We start from the raw sequence: 25,913 nt of genomic DNA on the forward strand, positions 1-25,913 counted from the left end.
CGTTTGGAGGCAGACTGTTGCCACAGGAACCTGCCGTGCCGAGGAGAGGCATATCTCCCTGTTGCAGGCGAGGAGACTAAAGCGGAAACTGCGTGACGCGGGACCTGCTCCTGTGTCAGAACCCTCCCCATACGTTTGCGCCAACTGCACCAGAGATTGGCACTAAAGAGTGTGGCTGTACAGCCACAGCCGCCGCTGCAAGAAATAAACTCCCCCAGGCGCAACCCATTGTCACTACTGACGGACGGATGCCTATAAAGAAATATATATATATATATATATATATATATATGTGTGTGTGTATATGCATTCGGGCGGAAGGCAGAGTACACCCTGGACAAGTCGTCACCTCAACGCAGGGCCACCCCACACAGACAACCACTCACATTCACAAACTAAGGACTACTTAGAAACATGGGATCCAAAATATCATTTTCAATGTGATTATAATTTTTGTCCAAAGGAACAAGTGTCACAGTTTGTGTAGCATTGCCAGGGAGCTGACAATCGTAATCTGTTTTTAAATGGAATATATGATCTAAATTGACTTATATTAATTCAAAATAGGTTTAAAATAAACTGAATGGCATAAAACAAGCATATTTTAAGGGTTAAACAAAGAATCACTTATTGTAAAATACACAACTGAATTTTGTTATGATGTACTAATCCGGTTTTATGCTGCAGGGTCCCTCCCGTTTGGAGTTCTCTAAACCGTTGATCGCAGCAGTCAGTGGTTTTGCCGTGGCTGGAGGACTGGAACTGGCCCTGCTGGCCGACCTCAGGGTGATGGAGGAAAACGCTGTCATGGGGGTGTTCTGCCGCAGGTTTGGTATGTCTCATTTAATCTACTGTATACTGCTCTGCCAACACACACATTTACACAAAAGTCTCTGATGTGCTCACAAATGATCCGAAATCACGTAGATCCTTAACTTTACCAACCATATTGCTACAATAATAAAAATTTAGAAAAGTAAAATCTACTTACAATGCATAAAGACTGATTCTGATTAACATCGTGAGAGTCCTCATTAGCTGCTCCTCATGTAGCAGACGGCGAGAGAAGGAATCCGAGGGAGCGGGAGTAGGGGCCGCATGTGTGTGCACTTGAAAGAGGTGACACTGAACGAGAGTTTGTCCTCTACTTCGCTGTGAAATAAGTCGGCTTTAGTATTTTTTTCCAGGAAACTCCGTTGTCATCATAATTAAAAAAAAAAAAAGCAGACCGATAATGTTCATCAGTGAAACAGTTGGAATTGAGTTTGGCAGAGTTTTATAAGGTTCAAACTATCAGAAGATTAAATAAATGTCAAAATCAAATTACAGGATGTTATTGATGTAATTTACTCATTTTCCTCACTGATGTACTAACATGGTTTATTCTGTACATATAGCATTACTTACAACAAAACTTGTGAATTTAAACTGAGTTTATTAATCACACATGAAGATAGAATAGGAATACATATTATTCAAGCATATTCATGTGCGCCAGTCATACAATAAGTACAACACGAAATCTAGAGATCATAAGCATTTTTGGGGGTGTAAATGTCACATGATCAAAGTCTTTGGCGATCAAGGCATGAACGTAACAACCCACATTTTGTATACTATCACTGATAAGCAGCATAAGTATGTAGTGCCCAAACACAGAAGTGTTTGCTCTATCTTCCCACAGCACATACAGTAGCTGCGCCCCCTCTGAAGTTATGCACGCTCTTGATACTACGAATTGCTATTGAGACATCCAGTGAACATATTTCGAACAGCAGTTTCTTTCATTCAAAACTATATCTAATTTTTAATACTTAACAAACACATCTTGCGGGCCGGATAAAATGTTTAAAAGTGTCTGTGGGTTATACCAATGATCCCCAACCACCGGGCCTGATTAGTTCCGGGCCGCACAAGAAATAAAAAACAAAAAAAACAAACGTATTTGTATTTTTTTGAAATGATCAAATCAACATAAAACACACAATATATACATTATATATCAATATAGATCAATACAGTCTGCAGGGATACAGTCCGTAAGCACACATGATTGTTTTTCTTTATGAAGGCGGCGGGGGGGAGCGGGAGCCTATTTCAGCTACACTTGGGCAGAAGGCAGGGTACACCCTGGACAAGTCGCCACTCAATCGTAGGGCCAACACAAATAGACAACCATTCACATTCACACTACGCTAGTTCTGATTACTGTTATAATCATAGCTGAAGACTTCAAAAGCTGTGTTCTTCTTCTGACAGGCGGTGCCATTGTTGCCCTAGTATACAATTGCCAGGAAGTCCTCATTGTTTGTATTTTTCAGCTGGGTTGCTTTATCACCTCTGTCCCGTCTTGTCTGTTTGCTTGTCGCCGACCGTGACCTCTTGATAAGTAGAAGAGGAAGCTGCCGATTGCCAGCATTCTACTGCAAGGCCAAACAAGAGCTTGCATCTTATTTATGTGGCCCAATTTTTTTATAAACTTTTATAGGTATTTTTGTAAAATTATCTGCTGTGACTGCGTGGGCGCCTGTTAAGTTGTTACAGCATCTCTCATACGGCTGACATCTTACGAGAGTACTTAAAATATGAGCTGGGTGTGTATAAATATAACAGTTGTACTATAATTTTACTGGCAGCTCTGAATTTAGAGTGTAAACATGAAGGGCTTATCGGCACCAGGCCTATAATTTGACAGGGGAGCATTCTGGCGTGCCCTCGTCTGTCCTTCGTTAATTTCCATTCTACAGAAGCATTTGTCATTCATTTGCAACAACATCACAACCAACACTTATTGATGGGAAAGTCTTTAATTCAGCAGTTTTAATAAGAAACTACTGTATTGTTAACACTACTTTATACGTTGCTTTATACGTTCAGCTCCCACGTCTGTAACTGACCTATATTTGGTTTTGTTTTTAAAATCCGTTTTGGTTGAATATCTCTAGAGAACTGGTCTGGTCCGGGAGGTTGGGCAATCTCTTCACAACCTCATCCGGGGTCCTGTCAGGACCCAAAAATAGCAGAAAATTGCACTTAAACACTTTGCTGCACAGTGTCTCTGTATTTTTAAGTCGCTTCATAGGAATGGGCATTATGGTTCAAAATGTATATCGCGATATATATTGCCGCTGCCTGCGATAATGATTTGCTGGATCACGATATATTATTTGGCATACAAATAATATAACCAATTCAAAACATTTTTTTACTCTTTCTTTCTTCTGTGTTTCTGCAATATTTGTAAATTTAATTTCTAATTTTAAATGTATTATCATTTAACTAATCACGGAAGTATTTAAATTACTTGACAGATTAACATGTATTTTACTCAATTTCATGAAAACAAAATGCTTTGGGGTTTGTTTCTTACCAAAATTTGCATGTTTTCAGACTTAAGTACCGGATTGGGCCCTGTTTAAGCATTGTCACCGTTTTTAAAGTACCACTTTGGTACTAGTATCGGTTAAAGTGTAACAATAACAGTTCCTATTCATTACATGGTCTCTAATTTATGGGTGTGATATTAGCTCTACCATAGTTGTGGTGTCATATTTGGTTAGGAAACATTTATTTGTCAAATCCACCAATGTTTGACTGTTTCTTACTTCCAGGAGTGCACAAACTACAGTCTACATTTGAAAAAATACATATAAATTAGTTATCGTGTATTGGTCCTGAGAAGCAGAAAGTTATCAGTATGGACTTGGGGAAACATTGTGCATACCTAGTTATAAAGGATCCCAAAGTGGCTGCTGACGTATGCGGTAAAAAATTGCGTGATTTGCAGTTGTATTGTTTGCTATGAATTATTATTAAACTACCGGTACTTGCTAATTTACTTTTAATATCTGGTTACTTTCTGTTGTATCATGCTTCCATCTACACATCTGTTAGAATGTAATAAACACTCATTGTTCTGTTGTTTGGATACTTTACATAAGTTTTGAGCGATACTAGAAATTCGAATATAGATCCAATACCAACTACCAACTTGCATTGGTAGTCTTGGTCTTTTCAATGCTGATATTGATGCATCAAATTTTCAACATCATTGAATAATTACATTTTTGATCTTAATTATAATCAGACAAAAACACATGATGGCCCTGTAACAATATCAATTAAATATTTAAATTTCCTTATTTCCTTTGATTACATACAATACAATACAATAACTATTCGTCTGTCCATCCATTTTCTACCGCTTGTTCCTCTGAGTTGCGAGGGTGGCTGCAACCTATCTCACCTGCACTCGGGCGAAAGGTGGGGTACACTCTGCACAATTCGCCCCCTCATCGCAGTGCCAACACTGACAACATTCACACTCAGATTCACACCCTAGGGTCAATTTTAGTGTTGCCAATCAATTTATCCTTAGGTGCATGTCTTTTGGAGGTGGGAGGAAGCCCACGCAGACATGGGGAGAACATGCAAACTCCACACAGAAAGACCCCCAGCCCCGGGATTAATACCCAGGACCTTCTTATTGTGAAGCACACTCACTAACCCCTATTCCACCTGCAAAATAACTAAACAAAAGCAAAAACTAGTTATTGGTTCAGATGAAATTCTGTGGATAAAGTCTTATGTACAGGGACATAATTCCTATGTTTATAAACCATAACAAAAAAAATTATACTGTGATAATAAAAAATATGGATCAAATCACTGCAGTGTTGACTATATACTAATACTGTTCTTGGTGTCATTGACTGTTGATATTTGTATCGCTCCGCCCACCCCTTTTTACGTTAAAGAGCTCAAGCTTAGCGGTTATCTTGGCTTATTGTGTCCTCTTAGGATGTGTAGCATGTTTAGCTATTCCTTGTCCTTCAGTGATAATGATACTTGAAATAATATATTTGCTGTCAAGGAGGTGACGATTTGTGACTAATCAGGAGTGACATTGCACTTAGGAGATACATTAACCTCTAGCTTTCAGATTTGTGGGACACAGCATTAATGTGTCAACATACATTGTCGGCCAAATATATCTTTTATATTATATTTTGTCTATATTTTGCAAATCCCGCAAACCTTCATTGGGGGCACCAGCTGCACCCAAAAATGTCTGAAAATTGCACTTTTTCAAACATTTTTGTTTTTAGGTCCAGACTTGTTGCGAAATGTCATTTTCAAGTCCTTTCAACTGCACTTTACAGGGAAGTCCTGTCCAAACCCAATAATGGCAGAAAACGCAGCTATTTTGTGGAGTCAATTTTCGGAACGTTTTCAAGTGTGGATTTTTCAATCCGGGTGCACAGCAGTGTTTTTTTGGTAGCTAAAAAAGATAGAATAAATACCCTTTAAACGTGTCACCCCCGAAATGAAAGCAAACCAAACTTCTCTGCTCATTTACATCAAACATAATGCTCTGCTGTTATTTAAAGGCCCAGCATTTCCTTATGATCATTCCTTTTTAGTAGTTGTTACCGTTTTTGGGTCGGGCACAGATGGCAGCAGCTAGAGGGAATCCCTGATTTAAAAAAAAAAAAAAAAAAAAAAAAAAAAAAAATTGTCGGCCTCACTCCGATGTGGCTTGACGGTGACCACAAGGATCCGACAGCTTTCTGGCACGTGAATGGCCGGGCCCGGCTTGCGGCTTCATTTCTTGGGGCCCCTTCGCTTCGCCGAGGAGGAAATGAGAAGGTTGCGTCACAGTAGTCTGGTGGTAGTGTCCCGCCGCTTGCTCGCTGGAATAAAAAACCATCATGCATGCTCGCCTGAGTCCTGCAGCTATTTCAGTGATTCCAACCAGCGGGAAAGGAACTCAAAATGCACAATAATAGCTCAAAGCAAAAATGAGGGTGTTACTTGAGGTCTGCTGCACTGTCCTCGTCGTGTGACACTAGCTGACCTACCCGCTCATACTCCTTTTTTAATGTTTGCCAGAGAAGAAGCCACGTGAAGATTCTCCATCCAAAGCTGACGTAACTTCAAGCTAGTCGGAACATGTGCTGTGTGTTTTTGAAATGACGTGACATAGTCCAGTGATCGTGTGTGACTTCAAAACCAGCACTTGTTTTTTAACTTTGAAAGGACAGGAAGCACAGAATTGATAAACATTTTTATGTTAACAAATACATCCACTTGTCACCAAGGAAATGCAGTTGCAGGCTATCAAGTATATTCCAAAGCAACAGGAGGCGCTATAACCTCTTACTTTGATAACATTTCTTGCTCATTTAAAAGTGGAAAGAGAAAGTCATTCCAGAGAAAAAATTAGGCAATTAGGCAACTACTTGAAAAGCAGTTTAAGAGCTCAGACCTCCGCAAGGTCCTATCTCCCAACTATTAAAAAAAAAAAGAAAAAAAAAGTCCTCGATCCGGATCGGCCTCAAAATATAATCACTAGTTAGTTCCTTATCCCATTTCTGACATTTCATGAAAGTTTCATCAACATTCTTCCATAACTTTTGGAGCAACAGGAGGTAAAGTTGTATTTTTGCCTCATTCTTCATTTTAAGCGTGAGTGAAGAATGCACTGCCGACCTTATAAGCCCTGATAAAGAGAAAGACGATACAGCATTATATGCTCTCAGATGCTACCTGGGGGTTGTTTATGCACACTGCCGATAGTCCCGGGTAGTCCTACTCCTTTTAACTTCAGTTCCAGGCAGGATTCTCACAGGAATGAGGCGAAAATACAACCTTAACTACGGCAGAATGAAATAAACTTTTGTCACACACACACACACACACACACACACACACACACACACACACACACACACACACACACACACACACACACACACACACACACACACACACACACACACACAGTTTCTCGGAGTCATGCTGTGGAACTATATTGTCTATTACATTGTAATTGTGTTGTATGCATGTTCGAAATAAACTGAGACTGGTAGATAAGTTAAGGATTGTGATGTAAACTTAAGCTAATGTAGTAGAAATGATCTGCATTGGCCCACAGTGTACCTTATCCCATTTTGGACATTTCTTAAAAGATTTATGAAAATCCTTCAACAACATTTTGAGTTATTTTGCAAACTAACAATGACATAATCTCCTGGCGGAGGTGTCAAGTTAAGGCAAGTAGGAATCATCCATCCATCCATTTTCTACTGCTTGTCCCTCTCCGGGTCACGGGCGAAAGGAGCCTATAAGTTATTTTATTTACAAAAAAAGAACACCACTAAAAATATAAATGAATAAAATAGTTACATTTTGTCAAAAATGATCAGGTTTTAAAAAAATAAAAATTAGAAGCATTTATCGTCAGTACATACAGTATATACCACACCTTCTTAAAGCCCCTTTGTCACTTTATTTCTAATTTGGCTATGTATTTTCTTTGGATTATTTCTACATTATGTACAAGAAGAGTGTGGACGTTAATGAAGAACAACTTGCTCGATTTCAATTGTTCACGTTGGTCTTGTGTAATTGTATGTTTAAAAAAAAACTTGCTTATCCCTGGTGTCAGCTCATCATATAGTCAACTATTAGTGAGATTATCATCTGCAGCGCAACTGACAATTCTTACTTGATTTCAAAGTCGCCGGATTGAAGGCCCGCTCCTTTTTCTTTTTTTTTTTAATGAATGCTTCCGGCCATTTAGTCTGGAGTTGTCCGGAAATTGCTAATCCACATCAAAGTTTAATTGCATTACTCTCATGGTAGAGGGGGATTTAGACTTTGATGTGGTTAGGGATGCCAGCAGCACCAGCAGCAAAGCAGAATACCTCTGTGTGTCCGGTTTCACACTATGTACTACAGTCTGGAGTTCTTAGGTGCAGTGTGGTCTCCAATGGAGGGTCCCAAAAACTACATACAGTAGCTACAACCCACCCAGGTACTGCTACTATAAATTATAATGACAGCAATCATTATGAACACTAGAGCCACAATACAATAATACAGTGCATGCATTGATATACTTTAGAGTGGTTATTACACAGAATGTATAGCAGTATGGATTTACTATTCACTGAAATAACTGGCAACACAAATCAGTGCAGCTCACAGTGAAACTGTGTCCTGAGTGTGAATATTTAGTGTGAGCACCGTTCTTAACGTGCACTGCTTAATTCTGGAATTCACATGAGCTGCACAGATTGTTACTTGAATCCTCTTCCACTCGTCCATGATGATTGCGCACCTCCTTCCTTCCTTCCTTTTTTAAAATGTCACATTACATGTTGAATTCATGTTTCCAATCAGTGAACTGCCACACACTATTGGTAGCAGCACTTGTGTAGCCATGATGCAACCACCACAATCCTTGACTGTAGGTGGAACACAATTATTTTTACATCTGTTGACAGATATTTGGACAATAATGACCAAGTGATATATAATTTTAATAATTTTCTGTGAATAATACATCTAATATGATGTAATATTCATATAAATCTATTCACACAAACTCTTTTTAAACTCTTAATCTTCTTGTTAAACGCGGTTCCATCGAGACTTAAAGTTTACAAAGCACTTTTTTTTGTTGTTTAAAGCTATTTTAGCGGTTTGCTTAGCTATTAGCACGCCTGCTGCTTATTTGCTCTTGGTGTGTAACATGTTTAACCTCATCTTCCAGTACTTAATAATGATATTTAAGATTAGTGCCCTATTTTTATTATTTTAAGTCGATTAGCCAACAATCATCTTAACAATTAGTCGACTAATTTGATAACAAAGCGTAATGGCTAAAGTTTTTCCCTCAACTTCTAATTAAATTTTAAGCATGTGCTGTTACAAAAATTCAAAATGACTAAAAAATGTTGTCTATTTAAAAGAAAGGAAAGGCATAGTGCTAAAAAAATGTGTTTATGTATTAAAAAACTGTTAAAATAACAGCAATAAAAACAACAAAACACAAAATCTTAACTTTCTCAAAAAGAAAAGCATTTTGTGATGTTTACAAAGTTGCACACTGGTATATTGACTATTGATTAACTCCTGGCAGTTTTAACACTCGAGACCAGTGGTCCCCAACCTTTTTCACACCACGGATCGGTTTAATGTAGGCATTATTTTCAGGGACCGGCTTTCCACTTGTGTCGGATAAATACTGCAAAAATAAGGGCATGAAAATTACAACTCAATATAACGCTGAATTAGTCGGAGCCCTGGGCTGGTTTCTTTTCAATGAAATGCAGATGGAAATCAGCCTTTGGCTACAATCTGTCACATATATATATTTTATATGTTCATTGATGTGCAATGTATCATGTCACAAAGTTATGACAAATATAACAAATGACAATTTCCTAGCAGTTTTATTGTACATCTGTAAAGACCCTTATTGGTGTGTCTAGTGGGACAGGCGAAAGTTAAGTTGGAGAAAATGCAGTTGTTTATAAATAATTTAACTTTAACAATTTAACAAATGCAGGTAGCATTTGCTACCTGCGGCCCGGTAGCAAATGCTTCACGGACCGGTACTGGGCCCCAGACCGGTGGTTGTGGACCACTGATGTAGACTATTTGTGTAGAATTCTATCTTTGATTCATTCTTAAAATATTGGCTATTTAATCGATTGTATGTTTAATCTTAAGATACCTCCGCATTGGTGTCGCGCTCTCACTCTGTCTTTCTGTCTCACTCTCTGTGTGTGTGTGTGTGTGTGTGTGTGCGCGCGCACGCACACGCGCGGTTTGCATTTGTTGCTTTAAATAGTACTTGAATTGATGTTGACGTTTTTGCTGGCAGACTTTGACTAAAATTATAGTTAGTTGTTATTCTTCACGCAACTTCGTCTCACTCTTGTTCGCTAGCAAACAAGATAGAAGCTACAGTAGTCTTACCAGGGTTGAGACCGCATCATCCCTCCAAATGTCCGACATCTTGTCTACACTTTGAATGCTCGTGTATGACAGATGTACTGCCTTAAAAACAAGGTCCGCTTTGCAAAATAAGCCAGCTATTCATGTTTTTAACAAGAATAAGAGGAAATCTCCTCAAACTTAGCATGTAATCACTGCTGATGTTTTTTGCAAGTGAGTGGCCCGAAAAAAACATATGTGATGATGTCACGACCAGGGGCGTCACTAGCTTTTAAGGACAGGGGGGGCTTAGCCCCCAGGAGATGCACAGGATGCGAGCGAAAGTAGCGCATGAGCACAAAATTTCACAAACGGCTAACAAAGACTTAGAAATTATTCATTATTATTATTATTATTTCAGTCAGTTTATTTTCAATCTGTGTTCAGTACAACAACAAACATGGGTTTGCACAGTGACACTTTGTTTACAGCATCAACAAGAAACAATTACTTGGTGGATGGAAGCTTCAAAGAATGCCGTCTGTTTTTAAGGGTGGCAAATCGGTCCATCGCTCTGTTGTGACTCAGATGCTGAATTTAGTTTTTTTCAATTGACATGACTGCAAGACTGTGAAAAATGGTTAAATGGCTTTTATCCATTTTTTTTTCTTTTTATGTATTTATTAATTTTACATTTTATATTAAATGTCTTTGTTTTTCCTCCCTCTGAAAATCCTATGAAATGTTTAACAAGCCATCCTTGTATTTCTGCAAGCAAGGTTGCAGAAAAAATGTGGACTGGATTTTGAGTGATGTGGGCATTTTCTATATGAACGAGTGGAATAGACTGGATACCGACGCACTAAAGGGGCTCTCTACCTTACGCTATGACGTGAGGGGAAACTGAGTGAATAAGGACATGTTATATGATAATTTATTTAAACTCATATTGGGGCCACTTTATAATGAATATGTCGACATGTATTTGTAAAAAAAAGAAAAGAAAGAAAAAATAGAAAATTACACCAACTTATTTAGGGGGGCGTAAGAATATTTTAGGCCTAACAACGCCAATGGTTGTGACTATTGTCGACAAATATAATTGTCATGACAAATTTGTCGACATTTGTCAACTATGTTGAATAATCGTTGCAGCCCTAGTTAAGCTACTAAGAAATGCTGTTTATTTGCCGTAATGGAAGTGAATATTATTAGCTTAGGGGAGTGGCTCCACACTGTATGACGACACATAATTTAATTGTATTTCATAAAAATAAATATTGTCCGCCATTTAACACCATTCCCTTGGCGTCAAATGGCGTCAAATAAATCCCTGAAAAAATGCTTGCTGAAATGTGAGGATGGATTCTAATTCAACTATTTGTAAAGCAATTTAAAACATCCACAGTGCACCAAAGTGTCGTCGTTTACCGCCCTCACTGTGGTGGACAAAAGAGCACGCATTTAAGTGCATTCCTGCAAAGAGGACAGATCAGAGACCAAGCCTATCAGTGAGAAAGAAAGCCGTGTTTTGAAGGACTGCGGAGGGGTGGAGGTGCCGTGGATGTTGAAGAGGGATCCTTCCGGTTGCTGATAGCGATGGTGCCAACAGCAGCACCAAAAACAGACGCACTAGAGCTGACTGCTTTATCTCTCTCACTGCTGTTTCCTTCCTGCCTGCTTGTCTCTCCTCTTTGAATCAAGCAGAAGATGGGGGGTATACCCTTTGCACTCAACGCTGTCGTCTGTGAGCACAAGCAAACATTGACTCCATTTAAAATGCGCACAAATAATCCAACAATGTCAAATTTAAAATGATTGTGATGGACACAGTGTATTATAAAGCAATACTTAAAAATATTCTTTAAATAGCCGGTAATGACACTGCTTATGGTGTGAATAGTAAAATCGTGACAACAGGCTCTTAAAGGGGAACATTATCACCAAACCTATGTAAGCGTCAATATATACCTTGATGGTGCAGAAAAAAGACGATATTTTTTTAACCGATTTCCGAACTCTAAATGGGTGAATTTTGGCGAATTAAACGCCTTTCTGTTTATCGTGCTGGAGGCGATGACATCAGAATGTGACGTCGCCGAGGTAATACAGCCGCCATTTTCATTTTCAACACATTACAAACACCGGGTCTCAGCTCTGTTATTTTCCATTTTTTTGACTATTTTTTGGAACCTTGGAGACATCATGCCTCTACGGTGTGTTGTCGGAGGGTGTAACAACACTAACAGGCAGGGATTCAAGTTGCACCACCGGCCCGAAGATGCGAAAGTGTCTGCCGCCAGACCCCTATTGATTGGGCCAGAGTGTCTCCACATTTTACCGGCGATGCTAAGGCAGACATGGCACAGAGATGTATGGATAACCTGCAGATGCATTTGCAACTATATTACGTTTCCTTCCACCCACATTTAATCCGAAAAAAAACACTTACCAATCGACGGATTTAAGTTGCTCCAGTGTCAAAAGATGCAAAAGTCCTGATCGTTTGGTCCGCACATTTTACCGGCGATGCTAACGCAGCTATTCGGCCATGCTATGGCTATGAATAGCGTCAATAGCTATTCGCTCAGTAGCTTCAGTTTCTTCTTCAATACTTTCATACTCCAACCATCTGTTTCAATACATGCGTAATCTGTTGAATCGCCTAAGTCGCTGAAATCCGAGTTTGAATCCGAGTTAATGTCACTATATCTTGCTGTGGTATTCCCATTGTTTGTTTACATTGGCAGCACTGTGTGACGTCACAGGAAAATGGATAGTGGTTTCGAAGATAGCGAAAATAAGGCACTTTAAGGCTTTATTTAGGGATATTCCGAGACCGGTAAAATTTTGAAAAAAACTTCAAAAAATACAACAAGCCACTGGGAACTGATTTTTATTGTTTTTAACCCTTTTGAAATTGTGATAATGTTCCCCTTTAACGTCTCCAGCAAGGGTTGGCGATGCATTTTAAAACGGATGATCTCTATAGGATTAGGAGCAGGATGAAGCCTCTAAGAATGGAAAAATCAGAGTGTAACCCGTTGTAATTGTTACCTTAATGGAACATCTGAGATGGAAGCAGTAGGATTCTGAAAATGTATTCAAAATACATTGGTACCTCAGTTTTTGCTAGTATTAAGTTCCGAAAGAGAACGAGTCGTACGCAATTAGAAGCATTTTTCCTCATAACAAATTATGCAAATTAGGGTTGTGCTATATCCATGGTATGAATTATATACATTTGTATTTATTATATCATGATAATGCATGACACATTCTAGCTGTTTCCAACAAATCTGACAAGGACAAGAGAACAACTGAATCTAAAGGCACTTTAGTGTCCTCACTCGGAGCTATTGTCCCTCCACAGTGCAAAGCTGCTTTTAAATCGGCAAACCTTCGCCTCCATGGCGGAAAATAAACTAAGTTTCTTACATGTAACATTATCACTGGAGGATGAGGACTAGCTTAACATGCTACACTACACACCATAGAAGGATACAATAAGGCATGCTAACCGCTAAGCTAGAGCTTTTGAATATAAACAGAGGTGGGCAGATCAATACAAACCGCCACAGTAACAATACCAAGTATAGCATCCGTATTTGGTCGATGCCGCAGTGATTATATGATATCTGTTTATCACAGAATATGTGATAATTTTTGTTATTGTTTACAAACTCAGGAAGTAAGTTCCTGGACACAGGAGTATTTTAACTTAAAAAAACAGAGGATTTACAAATAAAGGGCCAATAGTAGGAAATTATTTTAATATTTGATTGATATTGTTACACCGTCACGCTGTATTAGCAGGATGATTTAAAATGTTGATCAAAATGTAATCTTTTAATGATCTTGAAAATTGGAAGTATAAACATTGATATGGCCGTTACTGCCTTTGAAACTACTTGGTATTGGATCCATTCCCAGATTTATAGTATAATCCAAAACTAATGTAAAGTATCCATACAAATTAATACGTGTTTATTACAGTTTAATAGAAGTTTACATGGAACCATATTACAACATAAACTAACCAGGAACATTATCACAATTTCAAAAGGGTTAAAAACAATAATAATCAGTTCCCAGTGGCTTGTTTTCCTTCAAAGTTTTTTTCAAAATTTTACACCTCCCGGAATATCCCTAAAAAAAGCTTTAAAGTTCTTGATTTTCGCTATTTGCGATGCGACTGTCCATTTCCCTGTGACATCATACAGTGCTGCCAATACAAACAACATGGCGGTTACCACAGCAAGATATAGCGACATTAGCTCGGATTCAGACTCGGATTTCAGCGTCTTAAGCGATTCAACAGATTACGCATGTATTGAAACAGATGGTAGGAGTATGGAGTCAGATAGCGAAAACAAAATTGAAGAAGAAACTGAAGCGATTGAGCGAATAGCTATTGACGCTATTCGGCCATAGCATGGGTGTACCTAATGAAGTGGCCCATAACATGGCTGCCTTATTAGCATCGCCGGTAAAATGTGCGGACCAAACAAACAGGACTTTCACATCTTGTGACACTGGAGCAACTTAAATCCGTCGATTGGTAAGTGTTTGTTTCGCATTAAATGTGGGTATCTAGTTTCAAATGTACATACAGCTAGCGTAAATAGCATGTTAGCATCGATTAGCGTAGCATGTTAGCATCGATTAGCTGGTAGTCATGCTGCGACCAAATATATCTGATTAGCACATAAGTCAACAACATCAACAAAACTCACCTTTGTGATTTCGTTGCCTTAATCGTTGCAAATGCATCTGCAGGTTACCCATACATCTCTGTGCTATGTCTGCCTTAGCATCGCCGGTAAATTTTGCAGACACTCTGGCACATTCAATGGGGTTCTGGCGGCAGATTTCTTGCCAGTGGTGCAACTTGAATCCCTCCCTGTTAGTGTTACACCCTTCGACAACACACCGAAGAGGCATGATGTCTCCAAGGTTCCAAAAAATTGTCAAAAAAACAGAAAATAACAGAGCTGAGACCCGGTGTTTGTAATGTTTTGAAAATGAAAATGGCGGGTGTATTACCTCGGTGACGTCACGTTCTGACGTCATCGCTACAAGACCGATAAACAGAAAGGCGTTTAATTCGCCAAAATTCACCCATTAAGAGTTCGGAAATCGGTTAAAAAATACATGGTCTTTTTTCTGCAACATCAAAGTATATATTGACGCTTGCATAGGTTTGGTGATAATGTTCCCCTTTAACAGTAAATTAGCAAGTAGATTCATTATAATTTTGAGAAAATACAACTGAAAATTATGCAATATGTTGCTGCATATGTCAGCAACTAAATTAGAAGCCTTTGTAACCTGTTTTGAAATGCTTCTATCGTTTATATGCTAAGTAATATATTGTGATATATAATTATCACAGGAGGCTGCAGTTTACATAGTGATATAGATTTCATGCTGTGTTGTCCATACCTAATGCAATTCAAATAAATCTACTCCAGATACCCGCAAATAGCACAAAACACATTGGTGTAGAACGTAATTGTAGTTTTATATCCAGACAACAAGGTGAAATACATACATTACTTAAATTAATAATTTTACATCACTTTTACCTTACTCTTATTGGCAATGAGCTGATATGGAAGATGGGAGGGGAAAGCCACATAGTTGCACCCTTTGTGCTTTGCTACAAGCTTTTTTTTTTGTCATTCAATATAATTTCTCACCTTCTTTATTAGTGTTGCAACTTGCAACTTTATTTGGCCCAGTAGTAGCTTATTTAGCATTCATACTCAATTGAAATAGTACAGACTAATGGTGTGCCAAAAATACAATCAATTTAGATCTGAATCGTTCTTATTACGATCCTGAATCGATTCAAAATCTTCAAGAATCAATTTTTAAAAAGCTATACAGTATACGCCGGGAGCCAAAAGGAGCTTTTGTAACCTGTTTTGAAAATTAAATCTTTTATTATAATTCATCTCCTAAACACCATATTTTGGGAATCATTTTGAATTAATTCTGAATGGAATCAACGGAAGAATCGGAATCAAAATAAATTGTGAGTTGAAGGTAGAGCTGGGCTATATATCGATATACTCGATATATCGCGGGTTTGTCTCTGTGTGAAATCAAAAATGACTATCGTGATGTTCGAGTATGTTCTCACACAGTTGCTTTTAGCTGTGGGCATTACACTGCATGCGTTTCCCACTCTTTCTTGTCTCTCCTTCTCACAGAGACATAAACAAGCGCACCTTCTTACATACGTCACGCGTGCACATCACACGCCCTCCCTGAGCAGAGAGGTAGCTACATGGGTAAAATTAGCTGTGTATGCTAACGGTGCGTTGCGAGTGGTAATACGAGAGAGGGTGTGCGAATCTGGTAACAAAGGAAGGAAGGATTAATTCCCAAGAAAAACAGCACAGGGTCCATCGTCTGGCGGTGGTTTGGCTTCAAGCGGGAATGTGTTAAACAATTATGCGGCAAAAGCGTTGCTACAAAAAGTAGAACCACTGCTATTTGATTTCCTATTATGCAGATCTTTTTTTTTGACACTTATTGAAATATCTTGTGTGACATGCACAAAGGTGCAATTTATTTGTTTGAAACTATTGTAGTGGCGTTCTGTACAAAAAGTGCATTTTAATTTAGTGCTGTTTTGGTATGTCATCTTAGTCATGCACAAAAGTGCACTCATAGCTTGTTTTAAAATGTCTGACAATCTTGCACTGTCATGAATATTTAATAGCTGTTTAATTAATACAGTTTTGCTAAATTGACTTAGTTGTGATTTCCCTCTCTGCATGAAAGTTTAAAATGAGCATATGTTAATGCAGTATGAACAAGAATGTTTTAATGTAGACACATAGAATCGTCATACTGCTGTGATTATGTGGATCAAATGTTCATTCAAGGCTAAGGCAAAATATCGCAATGAATAATTTGTATCATGACATGGTCTAAAAATATAGAGATGTTAAAAGACCATATCGCCCAGCCCTAGTTGAAAGACTTCCATCCGTAGAGACTAAAAGTCACTAGCACATGGGTTTCTTTTGTTTGGGCACTTGATTCTGCGGAATGTTTCGCAAGCCATCTGCCTAATTTGTTACACACAATATTTGGCCGTACGATAACCAAGATGGTAAACCAAAACTGTTCATTTTCGTTACAGTGAAGAAACAAAATGCAAAACAAAAAAAGTGCCTAGCTTCTGTGTAAACAGCTTTAATGATTTTACAAATGAAACACAAACTGAAGCTGGCAGGTAATTCCCCAATGAATACAGTTTTCAGGTAACCAGTAATGTGTTTTGCTTGGGAAATCGGATTGTGTCTGTACCGTATCGAAAAATGTGATGTACTAGAAGGACTTGCTTTCTGACTTGTATGAATGGGATCACAGTGTTTGGCCACAGAATGACATAGAAGGGGGAGGGCAGCGTGATGATTTGCGGTTATGAAAACACGCCTGACACATGTGCTCTCAATAAGCGGTGACTCTTAGGAACTTGGGGATTGTTGTATGAAAGTGTGTGTGTGTGCGTTCTTGTGCCACTTCCAGCTGGTGCTCTTTAGATATTGGGCTGCATGCCAAAAGTGGAACACACCTTGCAGTGCAACCCTTGTTTCAGTATTTTTTGCAAAATGTGTCCATGGCGGAAGGAAAGCAGAGACGCAGTTAAGGAAAGGAGCGCAATCGTTCTCAAATGTTGTTCCCCCGACAGCAGTAAGCTCAATTACTAGCAGCAGTATATTATATGATTAAGTCTTTGGAAGCTGTGCCTTTTTCCCACCATTGACTCTGAACACAATGCTCTGGTGCAGCAGTCCACAATTCATTTTCACCTTCTCTTAACACTTTGTCTTCATATTGTAACCCGTTATGAGCCATTATAGGTCTTTTTTCAGTGAGTTATTTTATGTTCAGGGACTTTTATAAGCTTAGGTTTAGGCATATAAGTTTTATAAATTCACATACAGTATTTGTTTACCTGCCATGGAAAAAGATGTATTCTGCATTTTCCCCCCTTAATTATATTGCGTTTTCCATTGGGGATGATAGCATGCAAACTGTGTGCGAGGCTCAAAAGAAGGTCCAAATAGGACACAATTAAAAGAATATATAGTTTCTTAAATGGGCCATGTATTAATTATGGCGCAGTGGTAGAGTGGCTGTGCGCAACCCGAGGGTCCCTGGTTCAATCCCCACCTAGTACCAACCTCGTCACGTCCGCTGTGTCCTGAGCAAGACACTTTACCCTTGCTCCTGATGGGTGCTGGTTAGCGCCTTGCATGGCAGCTCCCTCCATCAGTGTGTGAATGTGTGTGTGAATGGGTAAATGTGGAAGTAGTGTCAAAGCGCTTTGAGTACCTTGAAGGTAGAAAAGCGCTATACAAGTACAACCCATTTATCATTTATTTATTTAGATAAGTGTTATTAAATTTGTCAATTTATTTAATAATTTATTTAATTATTTATTTAACTATTTGATTATTTCATGATTTAATTAATAACACATTAGTAATTAATTTAAGATTTATTCATTGCATTTTGTCCCATTTGGCCCTTGTAAGCGCTTTGATTTATTTTAACTGTATGTTTATATGTATTTATTCCAGTTATGAGTAATGTCACATTTAAATAATTATTTGAAATTGTATTTATTTATTTTTGTTCCATTTGTCCCTAACATAGGTTAAAAACCACAGCCATAATTCCTTATTATACAGGTAATATTTTGCCTAAAAAACCCCAATTATAAAAGTGTGAAAAATAAGTCCACTTGTGATAACTCATTGACAACGATGCAGGACGTCTCGCCTAATGAAATCATGCGGTTGCATTATTGCCTTTTTAGTCATTAGAAAAGGCCAAAGAACAATGACAAAACATTTTTCTATGCCTCTTTTAAGGCATATGAATTCCACAAATTTGTACGACTTATTTGAAATATCTTGCTTTTCCAGGAGTTCCACTGATCGACGGAGGTACAGTGAGACTCCCTCGGCTCATTGGTCTGTCCAGAGCTCTGGACCTGATTCTGACCGGGCGGCCTATCGGAGCACAGGAAGCGCTGGCGTATGGGCTGGCTAACAGAGTTGTCCCTGATGGCCAAGGTAGGCACTTTTTAGTTTTTATCCTCTGTATCCAATTCTGCTGCTTTTAAGGATCTTCTGCAAAAATGTAAGTCAGAGATCCTATTATCTGTTCTTTTTAAAGACATCCATCCATCCATCCATCCATTTTCTACCGCTTATTCCCTTCCGGGGTCGGGGGGGGCGCTGGCGCCTATCTCAGCTACAATCGGGCGGAAGGCGGGGTACACCCTGGACATGTTTTTAAAGACATACTGCAAAAATGCTCGTCTAAAATCCTTTACAGACAAGGGTGCTATAATCTACTCCAAAAACGTTAGTTGCTCCAAACTCTGAAATGAGTTTGCGTGGATGTGATGACATCCGCGGCTTGTTGAAGAGCCAGAAAGTAGTGTTTCTCATGGAGGTCATCAAAGTGGACTATGGTGGACTCCATAGTACTCAAGAGCATGTCTTTCTTGTGGCCGCAGTGGCTTGGCTTAAAGCTCACAGAGATTCTCTGGGGAATTTTATTTGATTTTTTTTTTTTACTCCGGTGGTGGTTGGTGTCTATTTCCTGTATTATGAATGGCTACATTGGCTACACACATCCTTTACATCCTGTGCGTCGCAACCACAGGATTACAGGCGGCCCTGCAGCTTGCCGAGCAGATTAGCTCCTTCCCGCAGCAGTGCATGAGATCTGACCGCTCCTCGGCCATCTACAGCTGCTACGACGCACCCTCCTTCACGCAGGTATGCCTCATTTGCATATTTTAAACCTACTACTTTTGTCGTCATGTGTATGCTGTATACCATCCTACATTGTCATTTATTTCACATTGGCTTAACTAAATAGGTGGCTCTGGACACAGTGAAACCATGTGACGTCTCCCGGCCAATAGCAACATAACTGAACTTCAAAAATACAAATTAAATATGTGGAATCATCTGCTTAGATTCTTTACTTATACAAAGTTAAGAAGACATGGTAGACATTATATAGGCAATATATGTTGGTCAAATAATAGAATACAGTACAGCAGTATTAGTCGTACTTAGGGCTGATAAAGAAGATGTCTAAAAGTACATATATTTAATAATTATAATAAATATATATCTAATATAATACCATTTTGGAAAACATTTTACAATATGATTTAATGATGTTGAGTTGTTTGAGTTTATTCTTTTTCTTTGCATCCACCAAGGCCATGCAGTATGAAATGGACCACGGAGCGCCAGTCATTTTGTCTGAAGCCATCGCTGGGGCAGCTAAATTCACTACCGGAGCTGGAAGAGGAGGGACATTTTCATAAGCTTATTTATTTTATTATGTGACACACAAATCACCTTTTATTCTAAAGTAGCAGAAAGCTTACCCTTGATTTTCTCAGGATGCTGGTAGGGAAATGCCTGTATATTCTTCTTAAATTTTGGACCTTCAGATTTTGCATGTTCTCATCCATTTATGTCAACGTGTTGAAAGTCCATCCGAAAATCATTGACAAGTTGACTTCATGTCCGTCTCCGCCCATTAGGACGTGTTAAATACTGTTAAATACGATCCGGATTAAAGACGGACAATTTTATATGGAAAATAAACCAAATAATTGATTTTGTTTGTGCATGACTTCCTGTCTAACACAAGCAGATTTTAGCTAAATTGAACATCCGTGTTGAAGGGTGACCGTTAAAAATAGAAGCCCTGCATATATGTAGTGCAGCGGCATGGCAGTGACGTTCCGCAGTTGGTGGAAATGGTCACATTAGGTTTGGAGGATATGGACCAAAACTAATACCGTGGTATTTTTAGTCCGAATGGCGGTATACGGTATCTACCTGTATCTTAAAAAAATGTGTTTAAGTGTGCCTTAGCTGGATGACAATTGTTGAGAGTACTCAGATGATTTTTGTTGAAAGTAGTACTGTGTTGTTTATTCTTCCAGTAATTAGCTAGCGTTACTATGTCTCAGCAGTTTTTTCATTTGGTTCATTAACATTAGGTCTATAGCATCACGCTTGTGCGCAGGGATAGATTGAGCTTCTACTTGTTTACTGCGGTGTAAGCAGCTGGCTGTTAAGTTTGAAACTAATTTTTAGCCACCCAGCCGAGTCCGCCGCCGTGTCAATGACATTTCCCAGCCATTTCGCATCCTGTGGAAATCAGGGGTTAGTCTAGGCCAGGCTATAGTATTCAATAGATGCCCTAATTTGTCATCATTATTGTATTGACCCAAATACAAGACAACAGTGATGGTCACAGTGAATGACAGCTCTGACTTGTTCAGGCAGAAATGTTGGTTGGTTTGCGTATGTCCTTTAAATCTGTAGACCCCGAAGATAAGACAATTTGACATCTTTTAGTTTTCTAGTGAAAATACTGTAGTGTTTTATATTTAGGTCGACAGTGACTTTCTGTACTAGTAATATGCCAATGTTGAAGGGGAACTGCCCTTTTTAAAATGTATTTTGCCTATCGTACACAATCTCTATGAAAGACATGACAATGGATGGATTAAAAAAAAGTATCGTAAATACAAGTTTGTAATAAATAAATGTAAATAATATCCATCCATCCATTTTCTACAGCTTGTCCCTTTTGGGGTCGCAGGGGGTGCTGGAGCCTATCTCAACTGCTTTCGGGCGGAAGGTAGGGTACACCCTGGACAAGTCGCCACTCCATCGCAGGGCCATCACAGATAGACTGACAACATTCACACTCACATTCACACACTAGGGACCATTTAGTGTTGCCAATCAACCTATCCCCAGGTGCATGTTTTTAGAGGTGGGAGGAAGCCGGAGTACCCGGTGAGAACCCACATGCGAAGCCAATGGGAGCTCCACTATTCCGCCCATAAAATCCAACAAACATTCAGAAAGCGCCAACAATACTCAACTTACCTTTCGTGACTTAGATATTAACCAAGTATTAGAGATATTATTGTAAATGCTAAGGCAGACAAACTATTCTGAGCAGCGTCGTGATCACTTCCGGGTGTTTCTATGTTTACATCATCGAATCGTTTACTGTTTCCTTGCCTCGCTGTAAGTTTATTCTAAATCATAAATCATGCAACTCGCCTGGAAAGTAGATGGCTGAAGATATAAACGGACAAATTGGGACACTTTGATAGCCGTTTAGGACCTGGAACTGGCAAGGACAACGCGAAAAGCACTTGTTCCCCCACCCCATTTCTTCACAAGGATTATGAGACATTATTCATCTAAATGGGAACATATGAACATCCCAGCAGTCAGTATCGTAATGACGGCAGACCTTGCATTTTCAGTTATGGTTTGTTATGTTTGTTGGCTCTCCTAAAGTCTGCAGGGAGCAGAAATCAGTGATGGGAAAAAAAGCAAACGTCATGATGTGTTTCTGTATGCTTAAAATTATCAAAATACGTAAATATAAAATTTTGTTACAAATATGCCCATTTTACATCCATACATACTTACATTATGTATATTAAACCCTAATGGAGGTGTTTGGATGTTTTTTTAGGGCTCTACAAGCAGAATTGAACGACTCCCATAGGCTCCATTGTAATCTGACTTTTGATTGCTTTTGTTTAATATTTAGAATGCATTAAAAAATACGTCTGTCGTCATGTCTTTCATAATGATTGTGAATGATATGCGAAATTCCCCGGATAGTGCAGTTCCCATTTATTGTGCCGAAGAGTGAAAAATAAACGTTAATTTAAACTGGTGCTTTCAAACGACTCATTCGAGTTATCAGACTTTTGAGTTTTGATTAGAGGCTTCCCCACCAAATTGTAACTTTTTATTTTTTACTAGACGGGGCAGAAGAGGAGGTGGGACTATATAAATTTTAATAGCTTACTGACCTCAAATAACGTTTCTTTTAACAACACTTACACTCCAATTGAGAAGCACGCCTTTGTTTTTAGCAGCACCACCATTCTGTGTTTAACTGTTAATAGACCACCCCCCCGACACTCAAGCTCTCTTATCAGTGAATTTACTGAACTTTTTTGATTCATCCACACCTCCTATAACAGGATTTTAATAACTGGTGATTTTTATTTACATGTTGATGACTCAGATTTGATATCCAGAGAGTTTTTAAAAGTTCTGTTTGATTTTAAGCAGCACGTCACACAGCCGACTCACAACAGGGGACACACCCTGGATGGACCTGGTCATAAGACATGGCCTGTCCACTGGCATGTCTTTTGTTGTTGACCTGGCTGTGTCTGCCCACTACTGTGTGTTTTTTTAATATACCCAGTTAGGGCTGGGGCATATATCGAATATACTCGATATATCGTGGGTTTGTCTCTGTCCAGTAGAAAATTACTATATCATGATATTCGGGTATACATTCTCACGCAGTTGCTTTTAGCTGCGGGCATTACACTACATGCTCTTCCCACTCCTTGTGTCTCCTTCTCACAGACGTAAAACAAGCGCACCTTCTTACATACGTCACATGCTGTCGCGCGTGCAACCTCATATGCTCTCGCAGAGCAGAGAGGTAGTAGTAGGACTGGGCGATATATCGATATACACGATATATCGCGGGTTTGTCTCTGTGCGATATAGAAAATGACTATATCGTGATATTCGAGTATACGTTCTCACGCAGTTGCTTTTAGCTGCGGGCATTACTCTACAGGCTCTCCTCGCCCTATGCGACAACTTTGCAGACCACTTTTGAACCAATATCAAAGACATCAGCTCTGGTCTCCAAGCCCAAAAAGTTTGATTTAATGACACACCTGATCTGTTGTCGTTGCCTGAGGAAACACTGGAGAGTTTTGTTCTGGTAGATGGAAGGACACTGTCGAGTTTTCTACCAAGTAAACCCAACATCCTGCCTTTTAGATCCAATTCTCACATAACCTTTTATATAATTTTATGGATTTTAATTGACCAACTTTTAACTATTATGAACTGATGTCTTCAGACAGGGGACTTCCCTGGCAGTGGGGCCCCATCTGAAGGAGAGCAGTTTTGACCCAAACATTTTTTAATAACGACTGACCTGTATTTGACTTACAGTTTTTAGGTACAATTTTAGAAAAACTGGTTTCAACCAGGTCAATGAGTTTTTGAATATGAATACCATTTTAGAAAGACATCAGTCTGGTTTTAGGATGAACCACAGTACTGAGACAGCACTTTTAAAGATTTTAAATGACATCAGGTGGAATTTAGGTAATACAAGTCTGACAGTGTTGGTTTTGCTGGATCTAAGCGCTGCTTTTGATACAGTAAACCATCCCATTTTTTTTTATTACCGTAAATAGACCAAGACACCTTGTGGGCCTCTCTGGTATTGTTTTAACTGGTTCTGCTCCGGGCTTCACTGTGGTAGAGGGGTTAGTGCGTCTGCCTCACAATACGAAGGTCCTGAGTAGTCCTGGGTTCAATCCCTGGTTTGTGATCTTTCTGTTTGGGGTTTGCATGTTCTCCCCGTGAATGCGTGGGTTCCCTCCGGGTACTCTGGCTTCCTCCCACTTCCAAAGACATGCACCTGTGGATAGGTTGATTGGCAACACTAAATGGGCCCTAGTGTGTGAATGTGAGTGTGAATGTAGTCTGTCTATCTGTGCTGGCCCTGTGATGAGGTGGCGACTTGTCCATGGTGTGTCCACCCGATTGTAGCTGAGATAGCCCCCCCCCCCCCCGACTTTCCTATGTAATAACAATGGTTCTGCCTTAGAAACTTTTCATAGGATTTTATTATGTAAGGGGGACCATTGACATGCACCTGGGGATAGGTTGATTGGCAACACTAAATTGGCCCTAGTGTGTGAATGTGAGTGTGAATGTAGTCTGTCTATCTGTGTTGGCCCTGCGATGAGGTGGCGACTTGTCCAGGGTGTACCCCGCCTTCCGCCCGATTGTAGCTGAGATAGGCGCCAGCGCCCCCCGCGACCCCAAAAAAGGAATAAGTGGTAGAAAATGGATGGATGGATGGATACCATTGACCATTGTGAAACCCGAATAAAGAAGGGCTGCATGTTCTGCATGTTTGTGAGCGTGATCGATGAACAGTCAAAGGCATCATTAGGTCTGAAGAGGTGTCCTTTCTTGAGAGTGTGGTGACAGGACACAGATGCTCTCTGTTTAATGTTTCCTCCTGCTTTTGGTGCACCCCAGCCTGCATCATCCTGCATCGCAGGCTTCACGTCATACTAAAATGTTAAAAACACAAAAGCTTTGTTTTGTAGTTTGCAGTTTTTATGACTAGATCCTTAGATAATGAGCTTCATGTGAACGTATGAGTGTTGAGTCTGAAAGCCACCCACTTTCTGTGTGTTGTGTATGTGCTGCTTTTATGCTATTTGTCACTCCTCACTCGCAGATAAGATAGACTGCAGCAGTAGCAGCAGACGCACAGATCCGGACACCTCTGGGACGTTATCACCATGCAGGACCTCCGTAATCTGATGTGGGACCAAGAAGACATAACACAGGTACGGGTAAAAGGAATGATGATAAGGATGGTGTGGGTGTTTTTGGAAGGATGTGTTTTTCTCCCCCATAGTACTTTGCAATTGTACACTAACAACACTAAAGATTAATTATTTAATTAGCCACTGGTTATTAGTAACATTTTGAGTGTTTAGAACCGCACTTAAGATTTCAACTTGAGGCAAAAACTGTCTTTTTTTAAAATTTGACAAATTTGTGATCGCTTGTGTCGAAGGTGTGGTGTAAGGGGTTATCCATTAGGTAGAGAAACATCCATGACTGGTTAAGCTTACTTTAATTGTAGGGTTATGCAAAAACTACAAAATCATTTCCCACAGCGTGTTGAATTTTGGTTCGGATGTAGATTTTATTTTCTTTCTACCCTAGTGGAGGTCTGTGCTTAGCATGGCATTCAAATGTTGATTTTGTTCGCTTAGAATGCATGATAAAACCCAGATGTTTTCCAGTTTGTATATATTGTGGTCCTCTACTTTTTTTTTCTAATTGTTAATGATTTGGAAGTTAGTCAGTTTGATTCCGCTATAACAGGGGTGTCAAAACTTTTGTCCACAAAGGGTGGCATACTTAAAAGTCAAAGCAAGCTGGGGACATTTTGACATTTTTTTCATTTTGTAAAAAAAAAAAAAAAAATCCTAAAAACATACCATA

The 25,913-nt window shown here is 39.2% G+C and overlaps 1 protein-coding gene across 2 annotated transcripts in view; it reads left to right on the forward strand.

Moving 5' to 3' along the window:
* The window catches only part of zgc:101569 (uncharacterized protein LOC449822 homolog), a 48,399-nt gene extending 23,153 nt beyond the window's left edge, over positions 1-25,246 (forward strand). The window contains exons 4-7 of one of the 2 annotated variants that reach the window (XM_061921909.1): positions 688-832; positions 18,684-18,833; positions 19,432-19,547; positions 25,135-25,246. In XM_061921909.1, coding sequence (XP_061777893.1) covers positions 688-832; positions 18,684-18,833; positions 19,432-19,547; positions 25,135-25,143 — 420 coding nt within the window. In that variant the 3' untranslated portion in view covers positions 25,144-25,246. Of the gene's footprint in view, positions 1-687; positions 833-18,683; positions 18,834-19,431; positions 19,548-20,002; positions 24,795-25,134 lie in introns of those variants that run through there. The other variant, XM_061921908.1, reaches the window with a different exon arrangement.
* The last annotated feature ends 667 nt before the right edge of the window (positions 25,247-25,913 follow it).

The sequence above is a fragment of the Nerophis ophidion genome, linkage group LG15 (genome assembly GCF_033978795.1).
Source record: "Nerophis ophidion isolate RoL-2023_Sa linkage group LG15, RoL_Noph_v1.0, whole genome shotgun sequence".
Lineage (NCBI taxonomy): Eukaryota > Metazoa > Chordata > Actinopteri > Syngnathiformes > Syngnathidae > Nerophis > Nerophis ophidion.